We start from the raw sequence: 23,324 nt of genomic DNA, 5'->3' as shown, positions 1-23,324 counted from the left end.
CTTGCACTCTGCCGCTGTACAGTGACATGAATGAAAGTTCTTACAAAAAAAAGAAAAAAAAAAAGGAGCTGCTTGCTGCGTTAAACTATATCACACCGCCCCTACCCCCAGTTCACTGGAACAAAGCACTGCCCACACACTAAACTGCTGTAGACAGTGTGAACTGGCCTAACACATCTGGCAGGGGCACTAGCATGAGCACCTGGAGACTGGGGCACATGCCCTGGGGTCCCAGATGCTGCGATCGCCCCCTCTATGGCAGCTGGCATGGCTTATATTTGGTGGCGGTGGTGGGGGGGGGGGGGTAAGAGGATATGTGCTGGGGATGCTTTGGGAGGAGAGAGGACTTGTGTGCTTGAAGGTGGGTTTGGGTGGGTGGATTTCAAATCAGAACCCCCCCCCCCAGACAAGTCCTCTCCTCTCCTCTCCAAAAGCTCCCCCCAGCATATCATTTTTTTACACCCCCACCTTTCCCAAATCAGTCAGAATAAATCATTCTTCCTTTCCCCCCACACCTTCCTGGGCACTGTGTCCCCTCCTGAGTGTGCAGCAGTCATGTTCACCCCAAAACACCACCAGGACTGCCAATGTACAGATCATAATCCTGCCATCCTTGTTGTCAGTAAGAGATGTGTACCTCTATCTATGGCACTGACAGGAGTCCGGGGCAGGGAGGGGGAGATGGCAGCCTGCCAGCCGCACCACAACTTCTCTGGCGGGGTAACACAAGACAAGCACTGGGATAGAAAGAAGGATGTCTCTATACAGTGCAGCCCTGCAGGGGGAGAGATACTGGCTGCTTTATAGGAGCAGATCACAGTGTCACCCTGTACTGAGACATAGAGCAGGTGCCCGCTCCCGCCCCCCTTAGGGTCAGTTATTGAAGACAGTTCCTGGGTCGGCAGTGCCCCTCTCAGTGTCCACTCTCAGGGCACATACCCCTTTTGCCTCCCCCTAGCTTTGGCCATTGACATTATTAACCCTTTGGGAGTATCCTACCAAAATTGAAATGTTTGTTGCAGAGGATGCCCAAAATCTGACTTGTATCTTAGTGTCGACTTATGGGAAAATCAGTAAGCCAATTACACAAGCAGGAAATTACATTTCGGGAAAAGGGGGGGGGGGCATTCTGTACACTATATGTATACAGGACACCTCCAGGTTGAAAAGGAGCGCTGCAGATTGAAAAGGAAAGATCCTTTTTAATAAAGTTACATTACATGCTATTACATACTTAATGTGTTACTAATCCCAGGATCCTGCATTCTTTCTAGCTGGTCTCCCACAGTACGCACAACATGGAAATGCAATTATGTTAGTAAATATAAACTGCTAAATACCTTTTCTTATCAGCAGAATACAGCTGTCTTGTGAATTCTAACAGTGTCCAGCAGGGCACTGGTTGCAGCTTGTAGGAGGAGTTTTTTTTCTGCTCTAGGAGGATGCAGAACCCTTGACCTATACACACCAAACTGAGCATGTTCAGAGTGTCTCCACACGGTATGTCTTATCAGAAGATAAAAGAGCGGGCACTGGAAGTAGGGGAGGACCAGAGAAGTCAGGGTCAAACAGCATTTTTACACAATGCAGGGGATTAACCCCTTAGGCTCCACAGTGAGTATAACAAGCATGCTTTACTGCATATACAGACTGATTTTACTGTTGTGGATTTAGTAACACTTTAATGCTATTTTTTTTCTATAGTTTTTTCCCACGAAAGTCTAGATATCTTTTAGGAATGTTTTTTTCTAAATTATTATTATTATTCTCTATATTCCTCCTACATTAGTTGTACCTGTTTATCTGCTGTAATCTCTCCTCTACAGTCTTTAAAAACACACAGATAAAAGGATTTTTCTCAGCAGCAGAGAGCAGGGGGCAGGGCTCTGATTTCACATACATTGCAGAGCTAGACTAGCACAGATCTACCTGTAATCTGATGGTTGAATGGAGGGAAGGGACAGCCCCCCATCTACAAACTGCCATAGAAAAACATAGAGGTTTTGAGTCACCTGCAGTGTGCTGGAGTGGGGGGCAAAACATTTCCCGGGAGGCTTTTGTGTCAGCTTACAGTCTCAGCAATGGCTAGTGCAGATAGCAGAGAAAGAAGAGATCAGGCTTGTACACACTATAGGGGGATGTGCTTTGTTCATTTTTCATGTCTGAGGTTTACAACCACTTTAAGGCTAGGTTCACTCCTATGGAGTTTGCATTCGATCAGTTTCTGCAGTGCTTTTTTGCTTTTGCACATGCGTTTTTGACGTGATTTTTATGCATTTTGCGATTGTTTTTTTCCAACTTGTTGCTAGGCAGATTAAAACGCAAAATGCATAAAAAATGCACTGCATTTCTGCAGCATCTCCATAGAGGTCTATTGAACCAAAATGCAATTTTTTGCATTTAATACCCTCCTGTCTGGCCTATAGCAGATTGAGAGCTTCTGAATTTCCTTCAACTTACTTGATCTTCACACTTAAAGCAGCTAAGAAAGCATTGAAGTCAATGGGTCATCTTAACAGGCAGGCAACTAGCATTTTCAGATGCTGGTGATTAATGGCAGCCCCATAGATTGCATATGATAGGTTTACTTTAAAGTGTTACTAAACCCACAACAGTAAAATCAGTCTGTATATGCAGTAAAGCATGCTTCTTATACTCACTGTGGAACCAAAGGGGTTAATCCTCTGCATTGTGTAAAAAGGATGTTTGATCCTGTCTTCTCTGCCCCTCCTCTTGTTTTAATGTCCACATCTTATCTCGCCATTCTTGCCATCACGCATTGGGCTAGTCCCAAACCAGGCGCTTAAGACCAACATAGAGATAGGTGGTCCACGGCTAACGTTGAGTGCACATCCATGTGGGGCACCAATTGAGCACAGAGGAGCACCTGTCATTTTTGCTTGAAGTTCACCAATTAATATTTAACACCTGGGCACTTTATTTTTCCAAATTGGGGCTGAATGTTACAATTATTCACTTTGTATATGTGAAGAAATACTACTTATGTATTGTCAAATTTAATGCACTTAATTTATGCGTGGTCCACATGGTATTTTGTGTGTTCTTGTGTTATTGGTTCACAAATTAGGACTGCAGCGTATACTTATCAAAGTTGCATGAATATCTATTCCTAAGCGCAACAGCACTATATTTTATTTATCTCCTGATAAGACAGACTGAACCCGTAGCCACATGCTCATGCTCAGTTTAGTGTGTATTGCTAGAGAGGTTTTTGGTTTTTTTCCTTGGGAAAGTGCATGTGATCAGCACAGGGCCAATCAGCACTGTCCAGACAGAGGTCATGGGTTTTGCATCTTCCTAGAGCAGAAAGAAAACTCCTCCTACAAGCTTTAAACAGTGCTCTGCTGAAGTCACAAGACTGCTCTAACTGCTGATGAGAAAAGGTATTTAGCAGGTTATATTTACTAAAATAATTGCATTTCTATGTTCTGTGTACTGTGGGAGATCAGATATAATGAATGCAGGGTCCTGGGTTTGGTAACATTTTAATCAGATAGCTACATAAAAAATCAAGTGTGCTGGCTTGCATTCTCAATCTGCAGGGGCAATGTGTAGAAGTTGTTTGTTAAACTTACAACAAATCAGCAGGGAAATGCTTATCTCTTTCCAGCTACTTGCATGCTGAAAAAGACTATTTACAAACTAGTTAAGCTTGAAACACTATATCCTGGCAACTATTCAGTCATTTTGTTACTGAAGAGGAACCTGCTTTATTTCTTTCAAAAGTAGCACAAATCATTGTCATGAAAACAGACGGTGTTCTCGAGCTTAATTCAGTCTTTTATTTACGTGTTCAATTTCAGATTACAAAGTTGTTCTCTCAGCACACAGATGTTAATTGGAACAGGATTGCTAGCAAATCGCAAATCCTATCCAGCAGACGACTGGTTTTAAGAAAATCGCAGTACAATATTAATCTGTAATTGAAAATAGAATTATTACTGGCTTCTGAAATATTTAATGACGAAGGATGTGCCCCACCTATTATGCTTTTTTTTTTTTTGCTGTTGCATTGGATTACATTGTATTATTAGAATTTAATATCTGCTGACAGCTAATGGTAGTTCAGCACACAAAACTTATTATTGTGTGTGCTTTAAATGTTGCACTGTTCTCCCCCTCCTCTCCGGTGCTAGATAGTAAAGTTAAGAAATGGAAAGTCCATTTGGTTTTACACTTTAAAAGAGTGAAAAAATATCCGCTGCGCTTCACTTGAGAAGTAAAATTGCACTGGATTTAACTTCCATGTCTTACAGTAGAATAAGACCAGGGAGAAACATGAGAACGCTACATAAAAAACATAAAAAGTACAATGGAATTTGGTGTACTATAATGTAATTGGGAACTGGTAATAATAATAAATGCATGATATGATAAATGAAAGATAAAATAAATTATAATAAAAATGATAAATAAATGATAATAATATATGAAAATAAATTTTATTAAAAATTATGCTGAGTTTAAAGTTCACTTAAAATGTTACTAAACCCACAACAGTAAAATCAGTCTGTATATGCAGCAAAGCATGTTTGTTATACTCACTGTGGAACCTAAGAGGTTAATCCTCTGAATTATGTAAAAGACTGTTTGATCCTGACTTCTCTGATCCTCCCCTTCTTCCAGTGTCCACCTCTTACCTCCTGATAAGACATATCGTGTGGAGTCATTCTGCACATGCTCAGTTTGGTGTGTATTGCTAGAGTTTTTTTTTTTTCTTGCCAGAGTGCATGTGATCAGCACATGGCCAATCAGCACTGTCCAGACAGAGGTCGGGTTCTGCATCTTCCTAGAGGAGAAAGAAAACTCCTCCTACAAGCTTTAACCAGTGCTCTGCTGGACCCTGATAGAAGTCACAAGACTGCACTAACTGCTGATGAGAAAAGGTATTTAGCAGTTTATATTTACTAAAATAATTGCATTTCCATGTTGTGTTTACTGTGGGAGACCAGATATACTGAATGCAGGGTCCTTGGTTTAGTAACACTTTAAAGCTGCTGAATCAGCATGTGGTCATACTGTCCGGACAGCCTGAGATCAATGGTTGTATGTTAGTGCATAAAGTGGAAGTTGAGATACAAAAGAGAAATGAGAAAACATGATTCAAAGTATGAAAGTAGGCTGAGTATGAAAGGATGAAATTGCAAAACACAAATTTACAAAAAAAAAAGATTTTTAAAAACTGTATGTGCCAAAACATTTCTTTGTTTTGGATGCAGTGGAGAAGTGTAAGAACCCCTGTCAGGTTTTAACTGCCATGTGGGGTTAAAAGAGATTTGCACTCACTTCCTGTTCCAGCAACAAAAGTTTCATTAGATAGGAAGAGAGGAAAAAACAGTAATAGAAATAAAAATTCTACATTTAGTAGAGCAGAGGAAGACAAAAAATGTTAGCCTTTTTTGCAGACTGTGTCCCTGTTGCAGAGTTTACCTTGCTGGTGAAACAGTTTTCACTGGAATAGTAAGCAGGGACGGACTGACCATTTGGAAACTCGGGCACTGCCCGAGGGCCTGGGGTCAGTAGGGGGCCCCATGAGATGCCCCTGGTACCTTTTTCATAGGCTTTTTTGAGTTTGGGCAAGGACACAGGGGCCCCATGATCCCCTATTGCCCAGGGGCCCCATGAGTTGTCAGTCCGCCCCTGATAGTAAGTATACACAATTCATATGAATTAAGGCTGTTTCTATTATAAAAAAAACAAATACCTACTATAGATCCTTCATACAAAATAAAGGCACCATGTTTCCCATGCAGTGCATGGTATCTTATTAAGGAACATTTAGAATCTAAAAGGACTAATCTTGGTAATCAAGTGTATAACACAGTTTACTGCAAGTAATAAAACCTAGTAATAGAACCTACAAGTGCATTTTGATAACTGTATTCATACCTGAGTCTTGTTTGAAGAATACTTATTACCTAAGACCTGGCATTTACCTTAAAGCTGAACTTCAGGATGAGCAAATTTTAGCTAAATACAAAAGACTTGTATTCTTACTTGAATATTGGTGTAATTTGTGTATTTCTTCCAGTAACCTAGTGTGAAATTTGCCTCCGTGTTGGAGATTCCTGTGATAAAGACCATACACTGCTGCTCTCTCTTCTTGTGCAGGGTGACTGGTCTTGTCTCCGCCCCCTCTTGTAGTTTTCTACAGGCAGCCTGTAGTGGTTGGAGACTGATGAGTCCCTCCCACAGCTCTGTTCTCCACACAGGCTTTGTGCTGTGTCCTCACTAGCTTTACAAGGTGATATCTTGATTTGGAAATGCATTTGGTGCATGGCATGTGGATTTATTTCCTTTACGGTTATTGAAGAATATATTTAATTGAAATTTTCTGTAAAATGGCAGCCACTGTAATTAAGACCATGCCCTCTTAAACTGCATGGTTTCTGGCAGGGTAATGATGCATTTTCTGTGTTACTCTTTTGTGTGTGCTCTTGGAACTCATATTTGCTGGTCAGTGCTGAAGGGTAGAAATGAGTGGAATATCTTTGTTGAAACTGATTTTACTGTGAGTTGAATCAATTTTCCTCATTTGTAAAATTTAGCTGAAGTGGAAACTCTCAATTTCACTCATTGAGCTGCTTAGGGAAAGTTTGCTGGAAACATTTTTTTTCCTTTATTTAGAGATTTTTAGATTTTTTGAGAGGTGTATTTGGGGCAGCTGAGTTTAATTTATATAGTGTTCTTTGTATTTGTTGGAGGGTTTTGGTGTTAATGATGAGCATTTTTTTTAATACAGGAGCTTCTATAAGTCTTTTGGAACTTTTAAAACCACCTAAAAACCCTTAAAGTAATATGAAAGGTTCACATATTAAAAAAAAATAAAAATAAACATGTTGTACACATGTTATACCTACCTGCTCTGTGCAATGATTTTGCACAGAGCAGCCCAGATTCTCCTCTTATTGGGTCTCAATCAAGGCTTAAAAACAGTCACTGTGGATTTCTAGATCTGGCAGTGATTTGTAATTAGTGATGGGCTGAACATCCCCCTGTTCGGTTCACAATCATGTGGTATTTTAGTAGTGGAACCATTCTTTACTGTTTCAGCTGTGAGCGGGGTTCCCCGATGACAGCTGAATGTCCCGGCAATTAAATTTGTTTTACATTTTTTAATAAATGGCATGGGGTTCCCCCCCAAAATTCCTTACCAGACCATTATCCGAGCATGCAGCCTGGCAGGTTAGGAAAGATGGGGGGGGGGGGCAGGCAGGTGACCATACCAGGCCACATGCCCTCAACATGGGGCAGGGGGGCTCCCCCAAAGCACCTTGTCCCCATGTTGCTTTGGACAAAGGCCTCTTCCCCACAACTGTGGCCGGTGGTTGTGGGGGTCTGCAGTCGGGGGGGCTTATCAGAATCTGGAAGCCTCCTTTACAAGGAGGCCCCAGATCCCAGCCCCCTCCCCCATGTGAATGAGTATGGGGTACCTGGTATAGCTACTCATTCACAAAAAAAAGTGTAGTGTAAAAAATGACAGTAGACAGTCTTTGACAAGTCCTTTATTAAAAACAAAAAAAATAAAAATGTCCCCCGAAGTAGATCCAGCGTTAATCACAATGCCCGCCCACCACCGCCAACTCGAAAAAAGAAAAAAAACGCTCTGTTCTCGATGCTGACTCCCACCGTCTGACAGCTGCACCAGGATGACAGTTCTTAACTACTGTAATGAAGTCATCCCTTGTGACATCATCATGCGCTGTGACCTGCAGTCAGGTACATTGCTTTGGTCAATCACAATGCACTGTCAGGGCGCAGTGCATTGTGGGGCGTGACAGGCAAACAGCCCGCTGAATGCCCTTACCGCTCGTGTGCCAGCTGGGCTGTGATTAGAAATCATGGGGCCTGTCCGGCCTACCTGATGGGGTCCCCCCTCCCGCAACGACCCTAACTGGGACTATACAATAATATCCCAGCCATGATCAATCAGGAAGACTATATCTTATAATTACACATGTACTATGTGTAGCAGTGTGATATGTGAAAGAATGCCACAGCTTTTAAAAGGTAACTCCACTTTCAAAAAATCAGCAAATAAAAAAAAAAAATGTAGCATTTACAATTGTGACTCAAGTCATATTGTAATTAAATGTTATTAAAAATTACCTTTCCTTTTCAATCTGCAATGCTGTAATATTCTGTAAAATGCAATGCAACATGGCTACCTGGAGGTGTTCTGTACACAGAGTGTGTACAGAACACCCCCTGAAAATGTCATTTCTTGCCTGTGTGATTGATTACTGATTTTTTTCCAGAAGTCTACACTAAGATAAAAGTCAGATTTTTGGCATCCCCTGCAACAAAAATGTCCTTTTTGTTAAAACACTTCCTATGATAAATCACGTCTAAAGGGATGCAGACCAATTTTCCTCATTAGTGCCCTGCATGTGCAGCACCTGATTGATAATTGCTCAGTCACTCCCATATAGATTCACTGAGCACATAGACTGTCAAGATGTGGCCCAGCACAAGGAAGGATGCAACCCAACACTGGCCATGGCCCAGTGGTTGAGAAAGACTAGACTAAACAATTTTGTGTTACCACAATGTACTGCTGATGTGAATGGGCCCCCTTATTGAAATAGTTGGTAGAATAAATAAAAATTCGAGCAACTAAAAGTGAGAAGTTTCGAAAATGATCTGCATGGTTTTAATAAAATTAAACATTTTGAAAAGATGTGTAGACTGAAAGAATCATCTGTCAGATTTACAGTACAACTATCTGTAGAAAGGGACTGTCTTTATCAATGAATGAATTATGGGATCTTGAGACTACATATTAACCAGTGATGTGAAATCAATCCTCTTTATAAAGTTTCAGATGGCATCATTTTATGTTGTTCATTATGTGGTAATGTTTTATGTTAGTCTTTGCACTTTGTTCAGTTTACAGCCTTCATAGTAATTTAGTTACTTGTATTAAACCAATATAACCTTGTACTGTTTTTATTAATAGTGATTTGATGGCTAGAGATTAGATGTGACAAGTTCACTCCAGATAAGCCTTTCCTAGCATCCCCTGTGCTTCTCTTACCTTGGGGAAATTTCGCTATTTTACCATATAAAACAAGACTTATTGTACAAAGCATAACAGGAGGAACAAAGAAAACACTGTTTTTTTTCAGGAGTGTAAGAGAATTGTTGTAAAACATATTGGCAGCCAGTTTCAGCATAGAACAAATGAATAATCACGTGTAAACTTGCAGAATATTTCTTCTCAGAAACATTAGGGTTGAATTTGCAACAACTGTAATTTATTAAGCAACTGGTATTTGCCATTGCTGACTGATTTTTGAAGGTGCAAATTTCAGGCCTATCAACTTTATCCTTTCTTCATCATCTGATGAATCATTGACCTGGAATCAGTATGTGAATATCAAGTGACCTGTCAGACATGCATGTTTTTGGGGGTAAGTGACTCATTAAATATTCAAAATAATTCAACAGAAAGAGTAGTACCCTTTTGTAATGGTCATGCCATGTGTACAGGCCAGGGAATTTATGTGCTGGTTCCTGCAAAAATGAGAGTAAATACCTACCTCTCCTACTGTCAAATGATGCTTTGTTAATAATAACTCCACTGGAGTTTGCTTTGAAACCAACACTTCTAGAAGTAACAATCACTTGTGACCTCCACAGTGGTAGTTGTTCCTCCAACCATCCTCCACAGCACTACTGTGTCCTGTAAGGATGTGTAGGTCGACAAGAGGAGCCTTGAGGTCAGACATATGTAGGCCTTAAGGTCAGATATCAACCTATAAACAATGTATCACATTCCTAAGAAATGCCTAAAGTAACCCTTTTTTGCTATAGTTTCTATAATTAGTCCATAGTTTCTTAGGGCAGAGTATCTAATGAAAACCAGCCCACATTTCTAATTCACTGCCAAAACCCAGCAAACTTCCAAGTGTGACTCCCCACAATTCAACATTTGGTACATAAGTAACCAATTGCCAGAACCAGTTGTGTGCAATTTTCTTCAGCAAGTTAAGCAATTTAAACTGGGCTAGTGCTCAGGATCGGTGCTGTTTTGTCTTCAGCCATTTAAACTGGGCTAGTGCTCAGGATCGGTGCTGCTTTGTTTTCAGCCTCCTGTGATCCTGATTCCACTTGGGGCCTGGATTATCCTGATTCCCCTCTGAACTCTGCCTGCACTGACCTCTACTTGTCCTCTGACCTCCATTTCTCTCTATTCCATTGGCTTCTTCTACACGGATTGGAGACCTAGACCCAGGATCCAGACTCGGCTTTTACCTAGTCCACACTTCTGCTTGTGCCCTGTACCTGATCCGTCCTGCCTGTTTATGACCCGGCATGTGTGACTCTGCAACTTGCCTGCTGCCACTGGTACCTGCCTACCGCTCTCTTCCTGCCGATCTACAGTCTGCTACCAGCCATTGCCTCATCTACCTGCTGTCCACTGTACCAGTCTTCTTCAGTCTGCTGCCCAGCCTGCCAGTCTGCCTGCCTTACTGATGACCCCTGATGACTTTACTTCCCCAGCGTGGTCACCTGCTCTGCTGCTAGCAAGACTTACAGGCACTCCAGCCACTCTGTACTCCTGCACCTTCTGTTTACACTACCAGGGGCCTCGAATTAGAGGAGTAAGAGAGGCCTTCCTCATCATATCAGGCTCTGCTACCAAGTACATGATACCCATTCACTATGCTTAAAGTGGAGCTCCACCCAAGAGGGGAAGTTCCGCTTTAAGGACTGCTCCCCATTAAGGATTGGCACCTTCGGGGGCGGGGGGGAACGGGTACCCGAATTTGGCAGCTACCCGCAACCACTTCGATCGGAAGTAAAAGGTGTCCTCCCTCCCGCCCTGTAGTCTTTTGGGACATATGACAGGTCCCAGAAGACTACAGGACAATTCACATAGCATGAGCAGTGGGTACCCGGCTGTGAAGCCGCAAGCTGTCACAGCCGGGTGCCCACACTGAAGATGTCGGCCTCCTGGAATACAGGACGGCCGGTGAAACGGGCTGCGGGGGACAGAGTGAGTGGAACTCCACTTTAACCTCCCTGGCAGTATTCCCGAGTGTAGCTCGGGGTAGAGTTTCAGTACCAAAAGCAGTAACCCCGAGCTACACTCGGGCTTACCATGCGGCGTTGCACAGGGATTCACTGCAGCGCTTACCTTGTCCTTCACTCCCGCGATGCGTCCCCTGCAGTGTCCCCGGCAATCTCCTCCGGCTGATGCCGGCATCCGGCTTCCGTGTTCCGGTCCCTGTGACGTCGGGATGTACGGGTGCCGGAACCGGCGGCAAATTTTAAAATTTTTAAAAAATTAATTTTTTTTAAAACGATTATTACATAGTAAAACATTGCTGTATCAAAGCATTTCACATACATTTTGTCCCTACTGCTTTGTCCTGTGCCCTGCCTGCATTTTGACTGTTCTTTCTGCCTGGAAACTTAGAAAAGTCCATGGCGTCCAAAAAGCGTCCCTTTAGGTCAAAATCGGTTTTAGACCGGCTAGAGAACAGCGATAGTAAATTAGAACCACTTGCAGAATTGAGTGATAATGATTCGTGGGGAAATTCGACATCAGACACTGAAAACGATTCTGCGACTTTGCTCAGCGATGTGCGAACTTGGCGCTCTATTTCAAATTTCAGTGTTTTTGGTTTGAATATATTATTGAATTAAATGTATTATTATTATATTGTTATTTTTTATGATTATTTATCAAATTATAATTTATGATTTCGTGTTTCAAGTTTTATCCTACCCGGAATGTTTACTAGACTCTTGTTCGGACAGATTTCAGTGAGGTATTCCTAAATTACAGGTCTACAATAAAAAAACTACATATTTCCATGCAAAAAAATGGTACCGCTTTCAGCACCAAAAATCTGAAATAATCATACCACTAGGGAGGTCATCACAGAGCCTGGGCTCATAGGGGGTTATTTATTAAACAGGAGAGTGCAAAATCTGGTGCAACTGCGCATTCAAACCAATCAGCTTCCAGGTTTTATTGACAAAGCTTAATTGAACAAGCTGAAGTTAGAAGTTGATTGGCTACCATACACATCTACACCATATTCTGAGTCTACCAGTTTTAGTAAATCTACCCCATAGTGTAATGCTGCACAGGATGAAAAATCTATGTACACTGGAGCCTGAACTCAGCCTGATGCTGGGGAATAGGAAAAGAGACAATGCTTGTCATGTAGCCACATACAATGCACTTGGAATTAAATTATGTGTGCTTTCAATTATTATAATTTATTTGTGAAGAGAGGTGCAGGGAGATAGAGATAAAAAGCCTAGGAATTTTCTTTCAGAAGCTGGAGTTGGGCTTTCAGTGTTCCCCCAAGGCATCTGATGATAATAACAACTGGTTCAGGTGTACCATAAAAAGTTTGGCTGACTTCTTACATCCTGTATTACTGTGAGCTGTCCTTACATTGAATGGCTAGGCTAAAGCCAGCCATACATGGATCGAAAATTCAGCTGGTTAACCACTTGCCCTCCAGAGGATTTACCCCCTGCCCCCTTCCTGACCAGGCCATTTTTTGCGATACAATGCTGCGTTATTTTAACTGACAATTGCATGGTCATGCAACGCTGCACCCAAATTAAATTTAAGTCCTTTTTTCCCACAAATAGAGCTTTGTTTTGGTGGTACTTGATAGCCTCTGCATTTTTTATATTTTGAGCTATAAACAAAAAAAGACTGACAATTTTGAAAAAAAAAAAACAATATTTTTGACTTTTTGATATTAAACATGTCCAGTAAAATGTAATGTAAAAAATCAAATTTCATCATAAATTTAGGCCAAAATGTATTTTGCTACATGTCTTTGCTAAAAAAGATCACAATACATGTAAATTAGTTGGTTTATGTGAAAGTTTTAGCATTTACAAATGGCGGTATATATATACTGGAATTTTTTTTTATTACTGGTAATGGCGGTGATCAGCGACTTATAGCGGAACTGCGGGACTGCAGCGGGCATTCTGACACAGGGGGAACTGACTTGGTCACTGACATCTCCAGTGACACCAACACACTAATAAAAAGCAATGACACTGTACTAATGGCACTGGGCAGGAAGGGGTTAATATGTGGGGCGATCAAAGGGTTAACTGTGTACTGTTGCCATGTAAGCACACTGCTTTGTATGGCTCTGCTATGCAGAGCCATACAAAGCAGTGTGCAGGCGCTGACAGGGGAGAGATCTGTGTTGTTTATACACAGGTCTCTCCCTCTTCGGTAATACTCAGCAATCACCAGGTGCTGGCGGGGATTAACCAGCTGGGACCCTGGGATGGACAGCCGAGGCTGCGAATGGCATCGTGGGTAGCGCGTATATAATATATATATGTGATTTTGCGCACCCGTGCCGCCCTGTAGCAGTACGTCTGAAGTCGTTAAACATTGACTGGGTGAGATTCGATCCATGTATGGGCAGGATGATTGTACCCAAGTTTATTCCTGCTGCTAGCTGCTAGTAATCACTGAGTTCTGCCAACTAGGAAGGCTCCCCATACCCCTGGTGGATGGAAAGAAAATCAAATCATCTATAGGCTGCTTAAGTCTTGCAGTGCAGAAAATGCAATTAGTGGATTTTTATGTTTGTGTGCTGGGTAATAATACATGTTATGAATCACGTTAATGCATGTTGCATTACGCCAGCAATTGAAACCAAACACTTCAAACTTGGATATGCTGAAAAGTGTTCAACACATTGCAACCTACTATGGTGCACTGCAGTGTGCAGCAACACATGTGCTCTATCTCAGTGCATTAGGATGCTATTCAAAATGAATGGCACCACAACGTAGCAATGCATGTAATGTGCATTGCGTGCATTGTGTGCATTGCAGTAACTTGTATATTCCTGTATCACATAGATGTAAACTGGCCCCTAATGTTGCCACAATTCATAAAAGAAACAATAATATATTGAAGCTGTGAATCTAGTAGCATCCACAACCTAGACACTTAAAGATTTATTATTAAACATATGTTGTCATTAATTAGGTTTATTAGACATAGTGGCAGTCACTGACATGTATAAATCAGATTTCTCAGAATTGTGTAATGGTCACTTTCTGAAGTTCACCAAGGATGATATTCTTGCTCTTTCTTCTCTATGCTATACAAGATCATTTGAAAGATTGTACTCTTTAGGGGAAAAATAACAGCACCTGGAGCAAACAAGGCAGCATTTTCTATTTTTATCCAGCCTTGTGCTTTGTTTAGAGATTTCTGTATTTTGATCTAATTTGACTTATTCTGTTTGATCGGTCACCACTCTGAAAGCCAATTTCCACTATTACTACTACACAACTGCTTTACAATTATTTCAGGATATTTTGATTATATACATTAAATCTACAAAAAGTCTATCCTAAATTTTGCCAAACAATGGATATCAAACAAAGAACAAATAGTATGCATGCAAATCTTTCCATCTATACAGTTTATTTTACAGTATATGTTTGAGTTTTAGCCTTGGCAATTAAATCCATGATTGTGGATTTTTATTTGGCTGTGCCAATTAGTTAACTACACAGATTCATGCTTTATGCCTGTAAAAATCTTTTTACAGATGTTTTCAGGGAATCTCATATTGCTTTCATGCTACCGTTAACTGAACTAACTACAGAAACTGAAATCTAATTGACTCATGAGTTAAGAACATCATGAGGTTTTAACATTATGGGATTGAAGTATCATATGAGAAACATATCTCATATACAAAGAGTCTGATGGTATATTTCAACTCTTTAAATCCAGCAAGAAATGTACAGCAGTATTTAACTTTATATAGATATTAAGGAATGTAAGGGAGATGATAAGCAATAAGCTGTGAAAACGTTTTCTATATTTGACACATTTCCAAGTCTGGTACCAATAGAAAATGTCATGTGACCAAGCAATCACTGGTAGTAAGCTGGCATGGAAATGCTTTTCTCATCTTTCTTTTCTTTCCCCTTCTTCAGATGTGTATTTATAATTAAAATGTCGAATTGGGTCCTCAGATGTATGTTATACCTAAGCACACTTATCACATCTGCAGCAGCGACAAGGCTCTATGAAGTAACAAAATTTTATGCCTATAGCTTACAGTAAATGGTAAACTTGGATTGTGATACATACAGGGTACTTCATGTCACAGCACATCAGAAGTGTTGTTCTGCACAATCTGATGCATATTGCTGCATGTATAACAGATTAAGTCTACCTTTCAGGTAAATACAGAGTGCATATTCATAGACACATGCCTATTACAGTCTTGAGCCGAATGATGTATTTAGTGAGATACACCCATGTAATATAGTCCTAAGAAACATGTATAAATCTGTCAGTGGTAAGAACTGTTGGTTTAAAGAGGGCCTGCTCAATATTTCAAACTTTTAAAAGTCCTGCAATCATCCCTTTAGCCAGAATAGTTCTTTATCACCTTTCCGCTTTAGTTTTGGCTTTGTTACTAGGTTTTCAACTTTCCCTGACTTCATAGTTATGCCCTGCCAACTGACATTTCACTGTTCTATGAGATATCTTAGTTTCTAATAATGGTAACCTTAAAAAATCAATTGTTCTCTATGGTGCCTGTTCACATCTTATCACGCAAACAAGCACCATACAGAACAATTGATTTTTTAAGTTTGAGAATTTTTGGAACTTCAAGCTTCAAGCTACAAATCACTCAAATGTGAGTGCAGCCTAACAAAGAGGGAGAATGTCACCAGAACACTGAGGATCACCAATAAGTCCATAAGTTTTAATAAACGATCACATAGTTACAGCAAGTCAACGTTTTGGAGTCTCGCAGGACCCCTTCATCAGGCATGTGATGTCCTGCGAGACTCCGAAACATTGCCTTGCTGTAACTACGTGATCGTTTATTAAAACTTTTGGACCCATATTGGTGATCGTTGGTGTGCTGGTGACATTCTCCCTTGCTGATTCTGTTCGGTTCCAGCTGCAGCACCCACTTATACAGCCATTTTTTAACGCAGGAACATGTGCGTTTGGATTGTACACTTGCAGCCTAACAAAGAGGAATCATAAAGGGAGAGGCTTTCTACCCCAATAGAATTCATTGGGTACTCTTGTTGTATCCACCCTTGGACAGGACATTTGCCTATAGTATATACTGGATATGTACCGGTATGTTAATTGGAAGGATTGTAATCACTTAAAGAGGCCATAGCTCTGGAGCTCTGTTCACATAACAAATTACATTGATAGGAGAAAACCATGAGATGTTATTTAAAGCTGGATACAGGTGTTCAGATTCCCATGGGAGAAAGAATTTAAATTCAATTAGGAAAAGGTGTACATTTAAGGCTGAACTGCAGCAGATGTCAGCTGTCAATAGTCAGTGGGTCTGAGGCTGCATTCACATTTGAGCGTTTTGTAGCTCGTAGCTTGAAGCTCCCAAAAAGCTCAAACTTAAAAAATCAATTGTTCTCTATGGTTCCTGTTCACACCTGATCACGCGAACAGGCACCATAGAGAACAACTAATTTTTTAAGTCTGAGCGTTTTTGGAGCTTTGAGCTTCAAGTTACAAAACGCTCAAGTGTGAATGCAGCCTAATGCTTGTTTTAACCAGGCAGAAAACTCCCAGGGTGGTGGATTTTGTAGTTGCAGACACAGATGTGCCTGCTTCCTCTTCAGTGCAGATTCAAAACTGAATTCCAGAATTTGTACCCTATGTGGCTATTGGAGAATTTAATTAAATAAATGCTTTTGTGCCTAGAGTTCTGTTTTAATTCTCCATTCACACCTGCATGGTTTACTTGTGTGGTGCACTAAAAAAAAGTCCTGCATGAAGCATCTTTGCTTTCATCAAAACATATGTTCTATAGCATTTTATGGCAGTACGCCTAATACGCGCCTAAAATGCAACATGCCAGAAACGCACCTCACAGATGTGAACCGGCCCTAAGGGTGGTTTCACACTGCAGCATTGTGGTTTGGCCGCAGTGCAAGTGTATCCCCAGTTTTCACATTTTTATCTGCGGTCTTAGCTGTGATCCTATAGACTTTCTATTAGGTTGTGTGCTTTTGCCACATTTTCTAAAAGTCCTCAAATAATGCAACATGCAGAACTTTTGGTGTGCTTTCAGAAAAAGTGCAAAGAACTCATGACTTAATAGAAAGTCTATGGGACGTGGCTAAAATCAATGGGTAAAATGCTCCAAAGACAGCAGATTCACCCATGCTGTGGCCAAACTGCAGCGCAGCAGTGTGAAACCGTCCTAATGCCTGGTGCACACTTTTTTTTTTTTCAACCCAGTGGGCTGAAAGAAAAAAAACTGAAGAGCTTGGGAGGAGTTTGCTGTACTAACTATCCAATGTTAGTACAGTGATCTCCCCGTTGAGCTATTGAGTTTTGACAGGGAGACTGCCCCCCCTCCCCACCAAAACATACCGGTGAGCACTTGCAGCCATTGGCTCCCAGCACTGATCGGATGCCAGCATGCCCATTTGACAGAAGCTGGACCGTTTCTTTTGAACCAGCCAATATTCAGCCCATCTGTATGGGGCTTTAGTTTAAATATAGACATTAGAGGACAGTCAGGACTGCAGATAAAATCCAACCACAAGACTTTATTTTATTTTTCTTAATTAATATCAACATGTACATTTCCTGAGTTACATATTTATTACAGGAGTAGGAGGAAAGCCAGGCACCTTCAATGGTGGCTTATCTTGCAAGAAAACAATAGTGTCTGGCTGAAATGATCCCATTTGGCCGATTGCTAATTCTTCCAATATTTACCAATCTATGGGTATTTGGCGTAGTCTCCATCAATAGACACACCAGTTTGTCCATAACTCAGCACACGCCACCCCACTCCCCTCCACCGCCCATGCTTCTGGCAGTCTTGAATACCATCCATTTCTATAACTGTCTACCTAATTATTAAAAAACTTAATGTTAACTTTTTAAATGGAGTATCCACAAATTGTATATCAATGTATATCAACTGTACTTTTCTAACTGAACATATCTAAAAAAGGCTCACAATAAACTAATTGAAGACTTTGTGGTGCTCTTTGCTGTGAAAGTGTGTTGTATATACATGATAATGCTGATGTAAAAATAATTGTTCAAAATTGGTGCCGTTCTGATACCAAAGCTAGATATTAATTACTTTACAGTCCTTGATGACGAAGGCATTTACTTCCTCAAGTAATCTAGAGATATGTTGTGAACTTTGCATGATCTCTGTGACAATTACCCGCTGGGAAAGTCATTGAAGGACTAATGGAGAAGTGAGGGTTTCTTAATTGCACGGCATCATTAAAATGATATCCCTGAAGCTCGCTGAAAGATAACTTTAAGAGATGTACTCCTGACAACTATATAATTGCTGATTAAGGCTGGCCATACATTATACAATGTTCTGTTCAATTTCTGCCCAATTTCCTTTAGATTTATCTATTTTAGATTTAACTATGTAGCGCAAGGGCCCGCCTAATTGGATACAATTGAAAGTGTTGTTTAGGTTTGACCTCCTATTATATGGTTTTTGGTAAATCTAAAGCAAAACTCTCAAGAAAATTGTATAATGTATGTCCAGCCTTAGCAACATACTCTCTGTTTTAGTGAGTGAAGATACCTGAGAGGTCATTAATTCCAAAATTTGGCATTTTTTGACAGGTACATACATGAAATATATAATGGTATAAAAGTATTGTTTGCTTTGCATATCTTGACTTCTATTCTAGCTAACTGGTCTAAATACAAATAGAAGTGTTTCCATTCAATACGCTATGTTTTACAGTACAGTCAAACTCTGTGCTACATATTTCTCAGTTTGTTCTCACCAGAGATGTGTTGCAGCGTTCTTTAAATGACGCATGCGCAAGCAATGGCAGTTTCAAAAGTGAAGCAGTGCCAACTGTCTAGGCAGGGAGTTCCCCTCACTTTGGAGAGATTTCCTCTCACTGCCTTTTGAGTCTCTGGAAGAAGAAGCAGATACATTTTCTATATCAGATAGAGATAATAAAAAGAAGCCTTGACGGGTTTCCAAAAAAAAAAAACATACTTTAAACTGAAATGATGTATTAGGTGACAGGTTGCTGTATAAAGACTAACACTAATTATAAACTACAGTGGCCCATTTTCATTCTGATACCTGGGCTGCTAATAAGAAACTCCTAAGCAAAGAATTGTATTTTCACAAGGTTGCTGTGGGTTACTTTATATCATAGTTTTTATTTCTGCCTTGTAACTTCAAGAGAATCCAAATGTCCATAGTATATGAATAGCTATGTAAAAAAAAACCTAAATCTAATTACATTTTCTTTTCTTTCCCTTCTTTTCCTATCCCCTTCATCTGTACTCAGAATAAAGATGTCTATTTATTACCGGAAAATTAAATCTGTCACTAGGTAAGCATGATTCTCTCTAATCTATATAATTTATGAGAGTCTAATATACATGTGACCCAGTCAAGGACCCATAAAGGTTAAGGGGTCATTTAAAAGAGAATTTCCATTGCCTTGAATTAACAACAGAATTAACCACAAGTTTTAACATATATTATATACTTTTTAACAAACCTTATTTTTACAATGTGGCAGCTGTTTAAAAGCAGGGTTGTTAGTAAATTGCAGGCATGTCAATGAATGAATGAATTCTAAGCAGTATTAGTTGTTTTATAAAGCAATTTCAGACTTTGAATGCTAAGAGGCCAGAACATGCATGCGATAGGCTCTCCAGCACAAAAACGGTAATTCAGCATTTTTTCTTGCAGTGTAGCTCTAAAAACAAATAGAGTAGATAAGCAATATAGGAATCCTGTTATGTGTTTTGAGTTTGTCCTTTTACTGTCCCCAGTTCTACAAAGAGCACAGCATACAGAGCATTTTGTAAAGAACACTGTTGTAAGCAGATGAAAAGACTCGTCTTACCTTCTGTTGATGTCACAATGATAACATGCAGAGTGAGGAAAAAACACAAATAGGTGAATGTCATTCTTGCAAATCTACCAGCAAGTGATGCTGTGAGCCAGAATCAATCAGGATCTTTATACTGTGCTCACATCTCAGCTGAGAGTTTTTATACAGGAGAGGGTACACAGGCAAGAAGGTGAACTCCTCCTTCTACTGAATATTCCTTGATTCCACCAATAAGTGTCTCTCATTGCTAATCCTTATAAACTTGCTCCAAGGACTGACAGTAAATTCATCTGTCACTGGCATGTAGAAAATGAGCTTTAAGGAAATCACAACATGACAAAAATCAGAAGTGTTCAATTTATTAATTAATTCCTAGATTGTAAGCTCTAATGACCAGGGCCCTCTGTTTCCTCTTGTACCAAATAGTATTGTAACTGTAATGTCTATCTTCATTTTTGTAAAGCGCTGAGCAAACTGTTGGTGCTATATAAATCCTGTATAATAATAATAATAATTATTATTATTATTATAATACAGGATTTAAATAGCGGCAACAGCTTGCTCAGTGCTTTACAATATAAAAGGAGACAATACAGCAACGATACAGTTCAATACAAGAGGGTTAGGAGAGCCCTGCTCCTTGGAGCTTGCAATCTAATTAAAGAAGAAATCTAGACTTGGCTACTAATGAAATGCATTACCTATTCAAAAACTTATTTACTTAGATACAATAGTTCACTCAATTTTCAACTCTACTAGTTATCCTCTGTTAACTAAAATGTAAGTTTGCATTATCTGGCTTTTGTTGAGATTGTGATATATGATGAATCAAAAAAACAGCCATACAGTGGTCATTTGCAATTGTTTCTTGCTGCAATTTACAGGCATCATGAGAGCTTATTTCACTCTGTCGCAATGATGTGCTGAAGAGAAGTTGATTAATGAGATATGGTATACACTTCAGGTATGGATACATTTTTATTGCTAATGTATTTTATATTGATTAAATGTGACAATGTAATGAAATATGAACACTACATAAATTTTACAAATATTCATATGTATGATGGTAACCATTATTTATTCTAGTACTGCTATTACTACTACTACCACTACTACTAAAAATAATTATTTTATAAAGATTGGGTATAGTCAGGGGCGGACTGACCATTCGAGCACTCGGGCACTGCCAGAGGGCCCAGGGTCAGTAGGGGGCCCCATCAGATCCCCTGGTACCTTTCATTGGCTTTTCATAGGCTTTTTTGGGTGTGGGTGAGGACACAGGGGCCCCATGATCCCTTATTACCCAGGGGCCTCTCAGTTGTCAGTCCACCCCTGGGTATAGTAGATTCTGTCCATAACGTGGGCCCCAGGGACCTACTTAACATTTTGGTAACAGCTTTACACTTTGTACTGGGCAAGGACATGGCTATACATTTTACATGGTACCAGAGGATAGGAGGTAAAGTTTAGTATTCTTAGGACAACTTACATAGCAAGCTTTTGTTTGGCACTTAGTGTGGTTTAGTTGATACACTATTTTATTATAGTAACAGTTAGCAAAGGCTATGATTAAGACCTACTGAGGGTCAATACACGTGAGCCTGGAGGACTGTATGTTGTATTCCCTCAAGTAAAGAGAGTATTGCAAGAGTTACAGTGCTATATTCATACATTCATATGTGTTGGAGCTGATAGGAGCTTTCCGTTGCACCTCACTTGCAGACATGGATACCTGACAGAGGTGAGCAGCAGCTTATTGTATACTTGGACATTTTACATGGTAAAGTAAAGTTTAGTATTCTTAGGACCACATATAGAGCAAGCTTTTGTTTGGCACTTACTATGGTTTAGTTGATACACTATTTTATTATAGTAATAGTTATCAAATGCATGGATTTGCACATTATTAACTTTAAATCTTAACTATAGGTAGGCTTAGACTGTCCCATCTTTCAAGGTAAACTCAGAGCAGGTACTGAAAAATACCAGTTAGTGCATAATGTATACGCTCACCGGACACTTTATTAGGTACACCTTGCTAGTACCAGGTTAGACCCCCTTTTGACTTAAGAACTACCTTAATTCTTCATGGCATAGATTTAACAAGGTGTTGGCAACATTCCTCAGAGATTATAGTCCATATTGACATGATCGCACCATGCAGTTGCTGCAGATTTGTCGGCTGCACAGCCATGATGTGAATCTCCCGTTCCACCACATCTCAAAGGTGCTCTATTAGATTGAGATCTGGTGACTGTGGAGGCCATTGGAGTAAAGTGAACTCATTGTCATGTTCAAGAAACCAGTTTGAGATGATATGAGCTTTGTGACATGGTGCATTATCCTGCTGGAAGTAGCCATCAAAAGATGGGAACACTGTAGTCATAAAAGGATGGACATGATCAGCAACAATACTCATGTACGCTGAGGAGTTTAAACAATACTCAGTTGGTATAATGGGCCCGAAGTGTGCCAAGAAAATATCCCCCCAACTGCGGTTCTATGATGGAGAATATACGGAAGGGCTCTAGATCTCTTTCGGTTCGTGAGACAGCCCTGAAGGTTTTCACTCACTGGTACTATACCCCCTCTAGACTTCATGTCATGTTTTTGGGAACATCGCACCTTTGCTTTAGGGGGTGTGGCTTGGCTGTTACCCTTCTACATGTATTTTGGTCTTGTCCTGGTCTTTCCTTGATCTGGCATAGGATTTCAGAGGTGGCTTTTGCTTTGGCGGGTTCTCTGGTGGATTTATCCTTGCAAATTTGCTTATTGGGTGTATCGCTTTTGGGGAACCCAGTTAACCAAATGAGCCTAATTCACACTATCTGCAATTCCACCCTATGGGCCATTGCTTTTTATTGGAAATCTCCAGTGGTCCCTTTGGCTTCTGTCTTAAGGAGAGTTGATATGCATCGACACTTACTATTTGATTGATGGTCTATCATCAGTTGTTTTGTATCGAACCTTTTATTGGTTGTTCTGCTGATATTATTGACAACCTCTCTCATGTACTGGTTTTTATACTTTCATGATTGTACTTTGTATTTCTGTTCATTTCTTATATATGTTTTTTTCAAGCTGCAATTTTTGTAGTATATCTCCTAATAAAAACGTTTGTTAACAAAAAAGAAAATATCCCCCCACACTATTACACCACCAGCCTGAACTGTTGATACAAGGCAGGATGCATCCATGCTTTCATGTTGTTTACGCCAAATTCTGACCCTACTATCTAAATGTCGCAGCTGAAATCGAGACTTATCAGACCAGGCAACATTTTTCCATTCTTCTATAGTCCAATTTTGGTGAGCCTTAGCAAATTGCAGCTTCCGTTTCCAGTTCTTAGCTGACAGAAGTGGCACCCAATGTTGTCTTCTGCTGCTGTAGCCCATCTACTTCAAGGCTCCTAGATT

The 23,324-nt window shown here is 40.2% G+C and overlaps 1 protein-coding gene across 1 annotated transcript in view; it reads right to left on the bottom strand.

Annotated features, from left to right (window-relative positions):
- CA4 (carbonic anhydrase 4) overlaps window positions 1-20,049 on the bottom strand; it is a 66,479-nt gene extending 46,430 nt beyond the window's left edge. Inside the window, exon 1 of the mRNA XM_089676624.1 lies at window positions 19,918-20,049. Coding sequence (XP_089532750.1) covers window positions 19,918-19,981 — 64 coding nt within the window. The 5' untranslated portion in view covers window positions 19,982-20,049. The remainder of the gene's footprint in view (window positions 1-19,917) is intronic.
- Window positions 20,050-23,324: the final 3,275 nt, after the last annotated feature.

The sequence above is a fragment of the Staurois parvus genome, unplaced genomic scaffold, assembly GCF_062004578.1.
Source record: "Staurois parvus isolate SC_StPar_1 unplaced genomic scaffold, SC_StPar_1.0 ptg000172l, whole genome shotgun sequence".
NCBI lineage: Eukaryota > Metazoa > Chordata > Amphibia > Anura > Ranidae > Staurois > Staurois parvus.
This window is presented reverse-complemented; position numbering and strand designations above follow the sequence as displayed.